At 52.9% G+C, this 12,967-nt stretch overlaps 1 protein-coding gene across 2 annotated transcripts in view; it reads left to right on the top strand.

The window, feature by feature from the left end:
- The window catches only part of LOC134505469 (hexosaminidase D-like), a 36,790-nt gene extending 29,452 nt beyond the window's left edge, over nucleotides 1–7,338 (top strand). For both annotated transcript variants that reach the window (XM_063315183.1, XM_063315181.1), the window contains exons 10-14: nucleotides 442–524; nucleotides 2,170–2,248; nucleotides 2,518–2,619; nucleotides 3,740–3,829; nucleotides 5,106–7,338. In XM_063315183.1, coding sequence (XP_063171253.1) covers nucleotides 442–524; nucleotides 2,170–2,248; nucleotides 2,518–2,619; nucleotides 3,740–3,829; nucleotides 5,106–5,289 — 538 coding nt within the window. In that variant the 3' untranslated portion in view covers nucleotides 5,290–7,338. The remainder of the gene's footprint in view (nucleotides 1–441; nucleotides 525–2,169; nucleotides 2,249–2,517; nucleotides 2,620–3,739; nucleotides 3,830–5,105) is intronic.
- The last annotated feature ends 5,629 nt before the right edge of the window (nucleotides 7,339–12,967 follow it).

Here is a 12,967-nt window from a genome sequence, read left to right as displayed (position 1 = left end):
CTAGGCAGCAGTGCCCTCCGCTAAGGCTTAGAGGGGGTTGTGCTTCCCTTTCTGCTTCACCAGTGTGAGGCTGGCAGAGGCAGGCCTGAGAGTTCCCCAGCCTTGCTTGCCCCCCAGCCACTTTCCAAAGGGCTCCCCAGGGAGGGCCAGAGAGGGAGGCCCGTCTTGGGGCCACACTGCAGCTGCCCTCCCCAGGAGAGCTGCCCAGGATTAGCTGATGTCACACAAGCCAAGGGCACCACTTTGCCCTTGAAACTCCCCACCCTAAAAGAAAAAGGAAAAAGCCCTGAAGATGGGGAGGGGGTTGCAGTTGGGAGGCCCTCTGCAGCTTGGGGTCCCCTCCCCAGTTCTTGCCTCTCGTGTTGCCGGTGAAGAGGAGGGAAGCCCTGGGGATCCAGCGGGTCCTGAAGGAGCAGCCGCCTCCTGTTGTTCCCTGTGCAGGTACGACCACTATTCCGCCTTGTGCGAGCTGCTGCCCGTCGGGATCCCCTCGCTGGCCGTGTGCTTGCAGACTCTGGTGAACGGTGAGGGGGGGGCCTGGGCGTTGCGGGGAGGGAGAAGGTGGGCCGGGATCAGGGAAGAATGTACGGAAGGGCGGCGGATTTCTGCATGGCAGGCAAAGCCTCCAGCTTGCAGGATTTCCAAGGGGATGGGACGGGACGCGGCCCATCGGCTGCTTGGGCTGGAGTGGGTCCGCGGGCCTCTTCCCCGCCAGCTCTCCTACTGGTGGGACATTGAGTCCCCCAAGCGGTGCACTGAAGAACGGCTGCCTTGTCCAGCAAAGGCTGGAGCCCCTCTCGGGTCTTCCTCTGAGGCGCCCCCCTCTTCCCTGCAAACGGCTCTTGGAATTCCCTGCCGGAAGGCTGGAGCACCGCCCGGGTGGTGGAGTGCCTTCAGGAGAAGCCTATGAAGAGCTGAACAGTTTTTTTTTACACGACACACTGTTAGCTTCCGGAATCTGTCACCAGGAGGAATAAGCAAGGCCTCTTGCTGGCTTTAAAGGGGTCAAAACAGATTAAGGGACCCGCTTCCCTCTTCCCAGGAGGCCAAAATGCCTGGTTTGAGCCAGGTTTAGCCTGTGGAAGAAACTCAGCCACTCTGGTTTCTGCCAGATGGGCAGCCAGGGCTTCCTGGGGATGAGCCAGCCTGGGTTTTCTACACGTTTTTTGTCTCTGGGCACTCAAGGGGCAAAGGGGGTCCCTTAGCCAGATGTTCAGAAAAATTGAGAGCATCACCAGCTCCGCCTGTTACAGCTCCCAGGCCCAAAGCGGCCGCCCGGCCTGGTTGCTGCCCCCGCCTGTTGCGGCGTTAACTCAGTCAAGGTTAGTTCAGCTGTTAATTCCACTTAGGCAGGTCGTGGCTCTGCGCAGTGTCCGATCTCGGTCAGGGATGGCAGATGGGCAGATTAAGGAGCTTGCGGGACGGGCGGCGGAGGAAGCGGCCCCTTCACGGAACAGGGCAGGGGCAGACACGGAGAGCTGGGGCCGGCTGGGCCTGCAGCAGTCCGACTCTGCGTCCAAAACTCCCACGCTGACTTGGGAAGGCGCCAGTTGCCGGGCGGGCCCCTTTCTAGAACTCAGCCAAGTCCCCGTGGTGCTCCCGTGCCTTGTGTTCCCCCAGCCTGTGTCTGCCCCTCCAGAAGCACCCTGCAGTTGGCTGAACAGAAGCCTCGGGAAGGTGGCCCCCCGCCCCCCTTTGAAGAGAGGGAAGACCTCATTTCCTGCCTGGTGGGAGGCTGCCCAGGGTGGCTTGGGGCTGAAGTGGCCTGGGCCTCCCCTCTCTCACTCAGGGGCATCACGAGGGCCTCCCCGCCCCCCTCCAGATGCACCGGCCTGGCACTCCAAAGAAGCCCCTGAAGCCACAGGCGTCAAAGGGCCATTCCGAGCGCCTTCCCCCCGCGGTCCCGTCTTCCCCGCCAGGGCACGGCACTTTGGGTTTCCTGCCTCCGGCCTTCGGGCAACAGCTGCTTGGGCGGCAAGGGCGAAGTGCCGATCGCCCTGTCGTGTGCAGACGAGTGCGGGTGCAGGGGGAGCACTGGCATTTTCTCTGGGCCGCGCCGGGGGCTCCGCGCGTGCTTCAGCCCCGCCCTCCCAGGCGGGCAGCTGGGCAGCCTTCCGGCCAGGGGCAGCGCCTGGCCTCACGGGCTCCCGCACTGCCCCTCTCCCTCAGGAGGCTTCACTGACGCCACCAAGAGGAGAGTCCTCGCCATCCTTGGCTTCCAGAACCTGCACCTGGAAAAGAACACATGGTACGTCTGGGGGGCGGCTTTGCTCTTCCAGAGCCGAGGCTGGTTTTGGTGGTCCGCCCTTTAGTCGGCCGCTCCTAGGCCAGGGATACTCCAAAGCCCACCATCCCCAGCCGGGGACCCTGTGAGGGGCTGGGCGTGGCCGCGCTAAGGGGCTGGGCAGGTGAGCGGGGTGGGGTGGGGGGGTTCAGCGTCTGCTGCAGAAGTGGCAGTTCTGAAAGGAAAAACGGAAGGCAGCCGGCCCCCCTCCAGATCACCCCGTGTCTTCTCAGTGAAGGGACCGGGGCGTTTCCAGGCTCGGATATCTATCGCATGGTTGAGCAAGTGGATGGCCAGCTGAAGGACTCTGTCGCCAAAGTCCTGGAGGAGGAGAGGTAGGTGCCAAGACCCAGGGGGCCCGGTGCCCCACTGCACTGGCTCGGCGAGGGGGGTGGAAGGTGAGCTCCCTGGGCTCCTCCTGGTTGTCCCCCTCCAAGACAAAATTGCCCCGATCCTAGAGGGCAAAGGAGTGGGGCGCAGCTTCCATTGTGGGGGCATCGGTTTGGCACTTCTCAGTGGGGGGGGGTGACAGTGGTTCTCCCCACCAAGCTGCCTTTTGAAAAATCGCCCCCCCCCCCCCCCCAGCCAGCAGAGATTTCTTAGGTGCTTCAACATTTTATCCAAAGTTCTTTAGATGAATCTTGCTCCAGTCTGGCTGTACCTCCTGCCCTTTCCATCCTCACAAAACTCACGTACAGTCTCATGAGTAAGCAAAGTAAAAACGCTTTTCTGACTGGCATTTCTGCAGCTACAGCCTGGCGCCCCTTTCCTCACCATGGGACGTCCCAAATGTGTGGCCCAAACTCTTGGAATTTCCCAGCACCACCACACACCCCAGTGGGGGCGGATGGGATCCTGTTTGGGGAAGGTGGCCAGAAGCCAGGCTGGTGTTTCCCTGACGGGAAAGAGGCCTTCAGTCGTTTCCTGAGGACTCCGTGTTTCAAATAGTTGGCAAGAAGTTTGCTGTGGCCTTGCTAGGTTTTTTAAAACTTCCTAGTCTAGCCTTCAGCCCAGAGATTTCCTGGTGGTCTCCGATCTGTAGGGTTTTTCTGATATATCTCAAAACATACCTGCAATTTTCTTGTTTCAGATAATGGGAAAATCCTATAAAACAGACTGTCTATGCTGTAACTTTGGTTACTCCCAGGAAAGGCGCTATTCTAATGAATCGAGACATTTGCAAACATTTCGTAAATAGCCTAGTCAATTTAAAGCAGGGGTGGGAATTGAGGGAGGGGGGAATAAGTTGTTGCTGTTGCCAGCAGCCAAGGGCTGAGGTGGCGGGGCCAGGTGCAGGGAGCCATAGCAATACAAGGCTAGGGTTATTTTATGGCTGCTGCCCAGCTCCAGGCACTTGGGCAGGGGCACTGCCTCTTTCAGCTGACTCTCTCCTTGTCTCACCTGCAAGGATTTCATCCCAGCTTCATTGGAGTGTTTTTGTCTTTCACATGGCAGCTCCATCAAGGGATGGTTCAGCCCATATCACCGCAAGCATCAGTTTGGCAACCCACGAAACATGGAAAGTTTCGGCAGCAGAGTCCTCAAGTGAGTGAAGACCCAGCAGGCAGCGAACGGTGGCCAAGTCCCAGGGTGTGGGGTCCAGCAACCCTTCTCCAACCCAGTTCTTCTCCCCCCTCCCCCCACGCCCACTTTGTATAAAAAGCACAAACTGTGGACCCGAGCCGGTCCTGCAAGTCACCTTTCCCACCAAACTCTCAGTTCGTTTCCCACAGAAATTGCACATTCCAACAGCTGGCCCTAAAATGGATGCCAAGAGAGCAGGAAGGCTAATATATCTGAAGATTATTTTTTTTTTAAAGTATGTCTGCGTATGAGAATGGGCAGAATGCTCCTGCCCAGGGCCAGCCAGGAGTGGGTGGTTGATGCCTGGAGGAAGGACCCATGTTTTGTTTAGACGTGCACTGAGAGCATCGCATGGGTCCAGAGATGGAGCACCACAGCAGCAAAGGGAAGGCTGGGAAGATTGGTGGGTGGGCTAGAGCACAGCTTGTGCCAAGGGGGAAGGGACAAGTGCACCAGCTTTGTCCTTCCCATAAACCTCAGCATCCAAAAGGAGCTGGGTTTCAGGACACCGGGACCACAATCCACCTGGAACGGTTGGCCAAACTTCTAAGCCAGGATGCATTTGTTCCACGCATGAAACAAAACACTTTTTCCACTGCATGCACACCTCTAGGTAAGAGCATCGAAGACTGTTCCTGCAGTGGCCACAGAATCTGACCCCCTGCCCAGGGTGGCTTCTCAATTAGAGCCTTTCAAACAAAGGGCCACCCAGCCTTTGCCTGGACACCTCCAGCGCAGGAGAGCCCTCTGCCTCTCAGGGCCGGGCATCCTACCGCCTCACTGCTCCTCCTGTTTGGAGGTTCTCCTGACGTACAACAGTAATACTCCCTCCTGCCCTCTGGGATGAGAGAGTCCTGGCCCTGAACGGATGTCACAGCCCCCTCGGTTTTCTCTTTCAGGGCTGACTGCCCCCCCCCCCATTCCAGAAGGATTTGGGCCAAAGCAGGTGCCGCTGAATAGCCTTCCTCAGCCTGGGCGGCCTCAATTCTTGGGTTTCTCAGTGGTGGCCGCGCCTGCTGAGGAATTCTGGAGCTGGCATTAAATAGCAAAGGCTAAATGTGTACAGAAAATGCAATGAACGGCATACCTGGGAAAGGAGAGCACCAAACCAGCCTGTAATTTCCGCCTCTGAGAGGCAAGGGGGCCCTCGTGGCACAGGGGCTGGGCTCCTTCCCGTGGCGGGCCTCATCCTCCCTCTCTCCGGGCCTCAGGCAGGCATCCGCCTCTTTCCCCCCAGAGTCCACGAAGACTGGGAGAGTGTCATCCAGACTCTGCGCTCACACATGGAGAGCATCTACTTTCCCGACACTGTGGAGGAATGGATGGAGGAAAACGTCAATCCCCACATGGACCGGCTGCGCGAATTTGTCCGGGACTTCAAGGAAGTCATCCGCCTCAATGCCCGGCCCAAGAACCTCTAGGGAAGGGCCCCCTCCCAGGCACAAAGGGGGGGCCCAGCCCCAGTTCAGCCCAAGTTGGGTTTTTAAACTTGGGAGAACCTGAGGCTGCGGGGGGGATCTTCCTTCCGGGACGGGGTCGAGCACCTCTTCTGGTGCTGCAGAGTTGGGCCACCAAAATCTGTTTCCAGCCTTTCCAGCCAATCTTGGCCAGGCCAGGATGGGCCCTGAGGTGGATTCCCCCCAACTTGGCACTCCCTCCCGCTGGAGATGGAGAATCTGTGGAACTGTTTGGAGGGGGAGTGGAAATTCTAGTGGGGGGCTTGCCGGACAAAACAGTTGTGGTTTTGATTTCCATTCTTCTTCCTTTTCAACGTGGTTTAGCACTACCAAGACTGGTACTGTTGGCGACTGATCTTCTCCACAGTGCTGCTCTTGGATAGAGAAGGTGCCATGGCAGGGTGGAATGATGGTTGCACTCCGACAGAGATGGAGGTGGGAATGTTGCTGAACTATGTTGAAAAGGACCAAAGGGAAGGAGAACTCTCATCTTTCCAGCACCATCCTTTGAAAGTTGCTTCTGATGCCTGAAAATTGGTAGATTAACTTTTTCGCCACTGAGATTTGAAATTCATTCTCATTTTCACCAATGACAAGTTCTCAGTTTTGCTGGGGAAAAAAAAGAGACAAGTTATGCTCTGCTGTAGCCAGGTAGTGGAATGGTAGCATCTTGGAGTGGTGGCAACAAACTTGGGGAAAGAGATTTCAAGCATTCCTTCTGAATCCGTAGACCAGGCCAAAGACTTGTTCTTTGGTGGCAACCAGGTTCTCCAGAACATGAGATCAAGAAGGCAGCCCTGGGCCAAATATCCATCCCACGCCTCGCTGCCACCCTCAGCCCCATCAGGCAGTTCCCAAGCTCTCTTTTGTAGGTGTTACCCCTTTCAAAGTTCTGGCTTGCCAAGGGCCTGAAGCTGCCTGAATTCTGCCTGGCATCTAGCTTAAATCTTCCTCATGAGGAGAAGTGTGTGCCCACAGAAGACTGAATGCCATTTTAGGCTGTGAATTTGTTTTCTCGGGGGAGCGGGATTGGATTCCCGTTTGCCACCCACTCTAGTGTTTTGGTGAGATCCCTTCCCTCGCCCCTGCAGGGGGAGGAAGGAGCTAGACAAAACTGGAGACTCCATGAGTTGGCTCCAAAGGCAGCACCCCCACCCCTCCGCTACTGAGTCCTCCTGCAGAGGGGGCCGTGTTCTGCCTGCTGCGGCAGCTCATCCCAGGGTGGTGCTGGCTTGACTGGTTGCTGGGGTGGCACGGAGCAATTGGTGAGCATGTAACCAAGCTCCCTGAAAGATGCCCTGTGGAAGCAGGCAGGCATTTTGAAAAGGCAGCTGAGGAAGCAGCCAGGGAAGGCAACAGCTGGCCACCTTCAAGGGAGGGAAATGCCAGCAGCTGCCTGGCGGAAGTGAGCAAAGCTGACATGTTGCCATGGCAGAAAATGTCCTCCAGGGAGCCTCTGCTTGTCCTTAGATCCTGCCTCTTCTCCCGCTGCTCATCGCCAGCTTAGGGTGGGAAACAGGGTGGGCGCAAAGCAGGTACACCCTGCTCTCGTAAGCCCGCGGCTTTCCTCACAATCCTGCTCCTGGCTACCTGTAAGTTTCCTTGGGGCAGTGGAGCAAGTAGCCCAAAGCTGCTGTTCAGGGGCCTCCCTCCTGCACCGCATGTAAGTCTTTGGCCCGTGTAATTGTGGGGCAGGCATGGGGGGCGAGGCATGAACCCCCCTTGCTGCCTTCCCCAGTGGGGGGTGGGGTGGGATCTGGACTCCCCTTGTGCCTCTGTCCAGGAAAGCCATGGGAGCTGGCTGACTCCGTTTCCCCCTTCTCAGAAGGGCCGTGCGGGAAAAGGGTGACCCTCCTCCCCTGATGGTCGCCTCCCCCACCCCCCAGGAGAGGCAATTGGGTTGCCGTATCTGTTTTGAATGGGGGCCTTGGAGTTACGTTGCTGTCTCGAAGGCTTAATTGTACAAAGGGTTGCTGCTGTGGTACTAAGGGTGATAAAAGTATTTTTTTATAAGGATTGGCTCCTGTGTTGGCAAAAGCCAGGAAGCTTTGGGGCTCTGTGGGCAGGAGAGGCGGTTGCAGGACCCTCCTGGCCCAGAGGGGGGATGTTCTTGCAGAGGGGCCTGCGCAGAGCTTCAGAATGACCACTTGAGAAACCATGCTGGATCTGCTAAGGTTGAAGCCCAGCAGTAAAACCATTTCAGATGTTTAGAAAAAGTTACAAAACAGATCGAGATAAATCATGGGGTAGCAGGGTAATTGTTCAGAGACTAATAGTGAATAATCTGATGCACACTGGCCCATTGGGAACAAAATCTGAAAACCAGCTGCAGTGTCAGTCTGAAGAGTAAACTCCTAAGTAAGTTCACAGGTTGTGCAATGCCATGTTGTGTGAGCTCAGCTGTTACGGTTGTGCAAACTCAACCCATTGTGGTTTACTAGTGAAACATGGCTCAGCACAATGGTGTCCATACAGAGTCAGACTCTTTGAAGTGCTTCGTGCTGAAAGTTCATTTTTCTGTAGCTAATAAACAGATTCCTCCAAATCCCCTACCCCAAGAATGCAGAAATTGCTGGTTTATTGGGGAGTGGGGCTGGGTTTGGTTTTTTGGTTTCCATCCTGGCAGGCCTAGGATGGTTCAAATTAGGCGTTTTTGCGGCACCCCTGGCTGCTGCGGCTGCCTGCCGTTCCACAAGAGCCGAGGGCCGGAGACGGCCTTCATGCTTAGCGCTGACTTTCCGATGAGCAGCTGGCCTGTGTCCAGAAATAATACCTGAGTGTTTCAGCCTTGCCCTGCTGCCACCATTTGCTGATTGGGGGCAGCTGATTGACACAGGGTTGTGGGTCTGGCTCTCGCGGCTGTTGAGGCTCCTGGGCTCAGCCTGAATGGAGGAGAGGCTCAGGGTGAGATGGAGCCATCCGGTCTAGCGCCCCAGGGACACAGCTGCCCTTGTCCCCTAGGGCTTTCCAGTAGCCATCTGTGGCTGGCCCTTCCCTAGCTTTAAGCTTCCAAAACACTCTTTCTACCACAATGTTTGTTTCAATGCTTCTACACTGCAGACTGGCACTGCCAGTTAGCCTTGGAAAAGATACCCAGGTGCCCATGCTACAGCTATGCCGCCAAAGATCAGAATCACGAACGCAGTGATATTCCTTGTGACACTCCATAGATGCAAAAGCTGGGCTTTGAAGAAGCAGGAGAGGAAGAGCATTGACGCCTTTGAACTGTGGTGTTAGAGGAGACTCCTGAGAACGCTGTGGACAGCCAAGCAAGCAAACTGATGGATCATCGAACAGATCAGCCCAGAGGCCTCACTCGAGGCACACAGCACCAGGCTGAAACTCCCGTATTTTGGACAGATTATGGGCAGACCCAGTTCCCTTGAGAAATCTATAAGGCTGGGAAGGGTGGAAGGAAAGGAGAGAGTGACCAGCAGGAAGGTGGATAGATTTAATTACAACAGCAATTCACTGAGAGCTAAAAGTTCAGGTTGAGGACAGACTTGAACCTGAGGAAGTCTGCCTCTGTGGTTGCTAAGAGAGCACCAACTTGATGGCCCCTATTTAGTCAATCAAGCCTGCCTTTTCTTTCCAGGTAAAAATACCTAAGGCTGGAAATCACAGAATTACGTGAATGAAAAATAAAGCAAATCACGTGAGTTAAACAGCAAACACAGGTAAAGGTCAGGTTCTGCCAAAGAAGTCACCTTAAATAATTAAACCCACCTTGAAAGCTGGCTGAAAGTGAGTGAGTGCATATGGGCATTTCCATTACATCGGTGGAGTCACCGCAGGGCTCCCTTTGTGCAGGAGAGACCTTCAGAGGACTGTTGAGGGAGAGGAGCAGGGGATTCCCCCTTTCGTCCCTTCAGATTGGATGGGAGGAGGCCCCGCAGGTGGCTCCCCCCACAATAAGAAGGGGCTCTGGCTGCTGTGCCAGTTCTTTTCGGCATAGGAAATAGCTCTCGGCCCCCAAAAAAGAATCTGGGTCACTCTTGCCCAAGCAACAGCCTCACTGCCTGAAAGGAGAGGCGCCTCCTTGGCACAAAGGCAGCCAGCGTTGCCTCCTGCAGGGAAGAGCTGCATGTTCACCCAAATGAAGCCGAGTCCCTCTGCAGATGCTAATCCTTCAGAGGCAAGGTGGTCTGCTAAGCTTAGCCCACTCAGTCCCTGCCCAGTTGCCTTGGTCTCCATGGCAGAGCACCTTGCCTCTCAAGATGCCAGCCACAGTTCCAGCGAAACATCAGGCAATCTGTTCTCTAGACCACAGTCACTACACCCTGAAGATCAACAGTGCCAGACAGACAACAGCTGTGAAAGCCCACACCAGTACGTTGGGAGCAGTTGGGTTCTCTATGCCACTTCCAAGAGAGCCTAGGTGGGTGGGTGCCTGGCACAGTTTCCTGAGGTAAGAGGTTGGTTTAATTTTTATGGACTTTTTGACCAGCAATAGAAGTGGCACATTTTTGCTGCCTATTTGGGGGGGGGGGGGGGGTTATGATTCTGCTCTTGGGTATCTTTTAAAGAAAGTGGCATTTCTGTACTTAGCCAAACATATTGTTGATTTTTGGTATTTCATATTACGTGTCACTTTGGGACCCTGGGTAGATGGGAAAAAAATTTCCAAAAACTTTTAGTAGCTTGATAAGTCCAGTAATATTCCTAGAAGAAATTTTTTCAGATGTATCTGTACTAATCAAAAAGCAAGTGAGTCAAGATGTCTCTTCCCTTCATGGAAACTGCATGGAATTCATTGTCGGTGGCCTAGGGAATAAAGCTACATATGATTTATAAGCAGATTTATATTTATTTATGCTTGCTTATATATTTATTTTTGTTTTTTTTAATTATATATTTATGGCTTGGTTTATTCCCTTCCTTAGTGAGATACTTCAATGTCCTGCTCAGAGCTGAAAGCTGCGTGACCCTCCCAGTCAGGAGAATGGGCCCCACAGCATTCACCAGCCTCCCTCCCCACCAGCCTCTGCTTTTAAAATATTTTTAAAAATATTCTTTTGATGAAAAATAAACCTCCAGCCTCATCTTTCCTTCTAAAGAACCCTCTGGGCCCCATGTGGCACTCTCAGACATTCCTTGAAAACAGAAATAAAAAGACGAAAGCTGGAGCACCGATAGGATCCACGGAGTGGAGAAGCGGCTGAGAGCAGTCTCATCTGTCTACTCAGGTGGCCGCAGGGGGTCAAAAAAGTCAAGATGGCAGCCCTACCCTGTCCCTTGGCCTTCTGGTCAGAGGATGTCCTGTAATCAGTTGCACACAGTTTTGTGAGGGTGCCTGTGGACGGCTGGGTACTTCTCCTTAGGATGGGGAAAGAGAGAGAGGGACGTGCAAGGAGCTTATTCTCCCAGGTGGTTGCCAATTCCTGGGGGCTGAGGCCTGTGTGGCCTTGCTGCTTGCTCAGCCACTTTATAAAACTCCCTGGACGCTGATGGAAAGGTTGGTCCCCTCCCCTGCACAAGCCCCATCTGCTCTTGGGGGTATCTGCCAAGGTACATGCCAAGGCGCCAAGGCCTGCCCTGGGTCAGGATCCCACCCATCCCAGGAAGGAGACCTTCAAACTGGGCCCGAGGAGGAACTCCTAGCTGGAAAACCCCAGAAAGCTCAGGCTGCATTTTAATCCTCGTGAACCTGGAATCAACCGAGGGAAGTCCTTGTTCTGCCCTGTCCTGTGTGGCCAGAACCTCCCCTCAGGCACTGGGTCCAGCGAGGAGAACAATCAGGGAACCCGAGATTAGCTCAGTCCAGGGAAGACGGATGCAGGGCTCACAAAAGACGACGGGGGGGATCCAGCAGCTCTTTCCTAATACCTGAGGGTTGTCACTCGGGAGGCCAAAAGCTGTTGCTTCCCAGAATGTTATGCACAAAGAGCCGGCAGATTGCTGTTGAATGTTAGGGAAGCATCCCTTCCTTCCACAGGATATGTTCGAGCAGAGTTTGGATGGACTTTGGCTTTGCTTTGGATTCCTGCACTGAGCAGGCAGACACACTGGATGCCCTCAGGGGTCCCTCCCAACTCTAGGATTTGATGTCTTGTGAATCCCCAGACTCCTGGACTGGTTGGGTGAGAAGCCCGTGCTCTAGGCCGGGAGCAGTTGGGAGAAGTCGCAGCTGGACTGACCCCACACACTGAATTAACTGAGTTTCAAGGGTCAACTGCTATACTTTTGTCCACTTTTTCTTACATAGGGGACCCCCTATGTAAGTGGACAGAAAACTGAGGTATAAATTTAAAGTACCCTCTCTTTCTTACAAGCAGACCCAGATGGTCTGAAAATCCTCTCTCTGCTTAACTTGCCCATGAAGAACAGGGCAAAGAGGCTGCAATTTGGGGAATCTGGACAGAGGAAATCCAGACACTCCCCTTAGTGCTATGAGATGCTCAAAGAATGTCAAGCCTCAGGGGTGTCCACAGGGTGGGGGCCATGATGGTGTGACATGCATAAAAATGGGCAGAGCTTCAGTCAAACCATAATGGCTGCCATTTTTATTTTTCTGCCACATCCCTGCAATCCCTGTGGATGTCCATGCAAACCTAAAAGAGTTGGTCCAGATTCCTCCAAAAGTGCCTCTCCAGAGTTCTCCGATGTGCTCCCTTCGATGGACTGCTCAGGGGTGATGTATCTGGACCCAAATGGCCTTTTTCCTTTTTTTATTAATTAGTAATTGTTCAAGATATAATTAAGACACATAATGTAGAATATAAGACCGTCAGAATACAAATCTAAGAAAGAAACAGGAAAAGCTAAACCGGTGCAGGAAAAAGCAAAAAAGGCATATCAGACAAGTGGTTTCAGACGTTTTCCAGCACAGGTATAAAAGTACTTAAAAATCTCTATTAATTAAACATTTAGTAACACTGTATTTCTAAAATCGAACCATTCAATCATCAAAACCCAAAATCAAGACTTCCTTCTTTTGCGTTACAAGCGAATAGTCCAAGAGCGGCTTCCAGATGAAAACGAATCTACCTACAACGTTTTCTCTTACCAATGCTGTCAGCTTAGCCATTTGCACCAATTCCATCAACTTAATCATTCAGTCCTCCATTGAGGGAATTTGTGCATCCTTCCATCTCTGAGCATATAAGAGTCTTGCTGCTGTTACCATATATAAGAACAGAGTTCCATGTTGCTTCTCAAGCTGTTGGTCCATCAAGCCCAAGAGAAACAGCTCCAGTTTCAATTGTAAGTCCACTTTAAGAATCTTTTGAATAGTATTACATACTTGGTTCCAGAATTTGTTAGTTTTCCCACAAGTCCACCATAAATAAAAGTTCTTTCCCTCTCACCCTGTGAGCATTTCCAACAGATATTTGATATCCCATTATACATTTTAGACAGCTTATCAGGAGTTAACTACCAACGGTACATCATTTTATAATAATTCTCTTTCAAATTATAGTTCAAAGTAAATTTCAGACCTTGGTTCCACATATTCTCCCATTGTTCTATCTTAATATGGTACCCAAAATTCTTAGCCCATTTAGTCATACGATCTTTAACATATTCATCTTCTAAGTTCAATTGCAGCAACATTCTATACATTTTCTTAATAAGATGCTCATTGTTTGTACAAAGTTCCATTTCAAGTTGTGTTTTTTCATGAACAAAATTATATACTTTC

The sequence above is a fragment of the Candoia aspera genome, chromosome 14 (genome assembly GCF_035149785.1).
Source record: "Candoia aspera isolate rCanAsp1 chromosome 14, rCanAsp1.hap2, whole genome shotgun sequence".
Taxonomy (NCBI): Eukaryota; Metazoa; Chordata; class Lepidosauria; order Squamata; family Boidae; genus Candoia; species Candoia aspera.
This window is presented reverse-complemented; position numbering and strand designations above follow the sequence as displayed.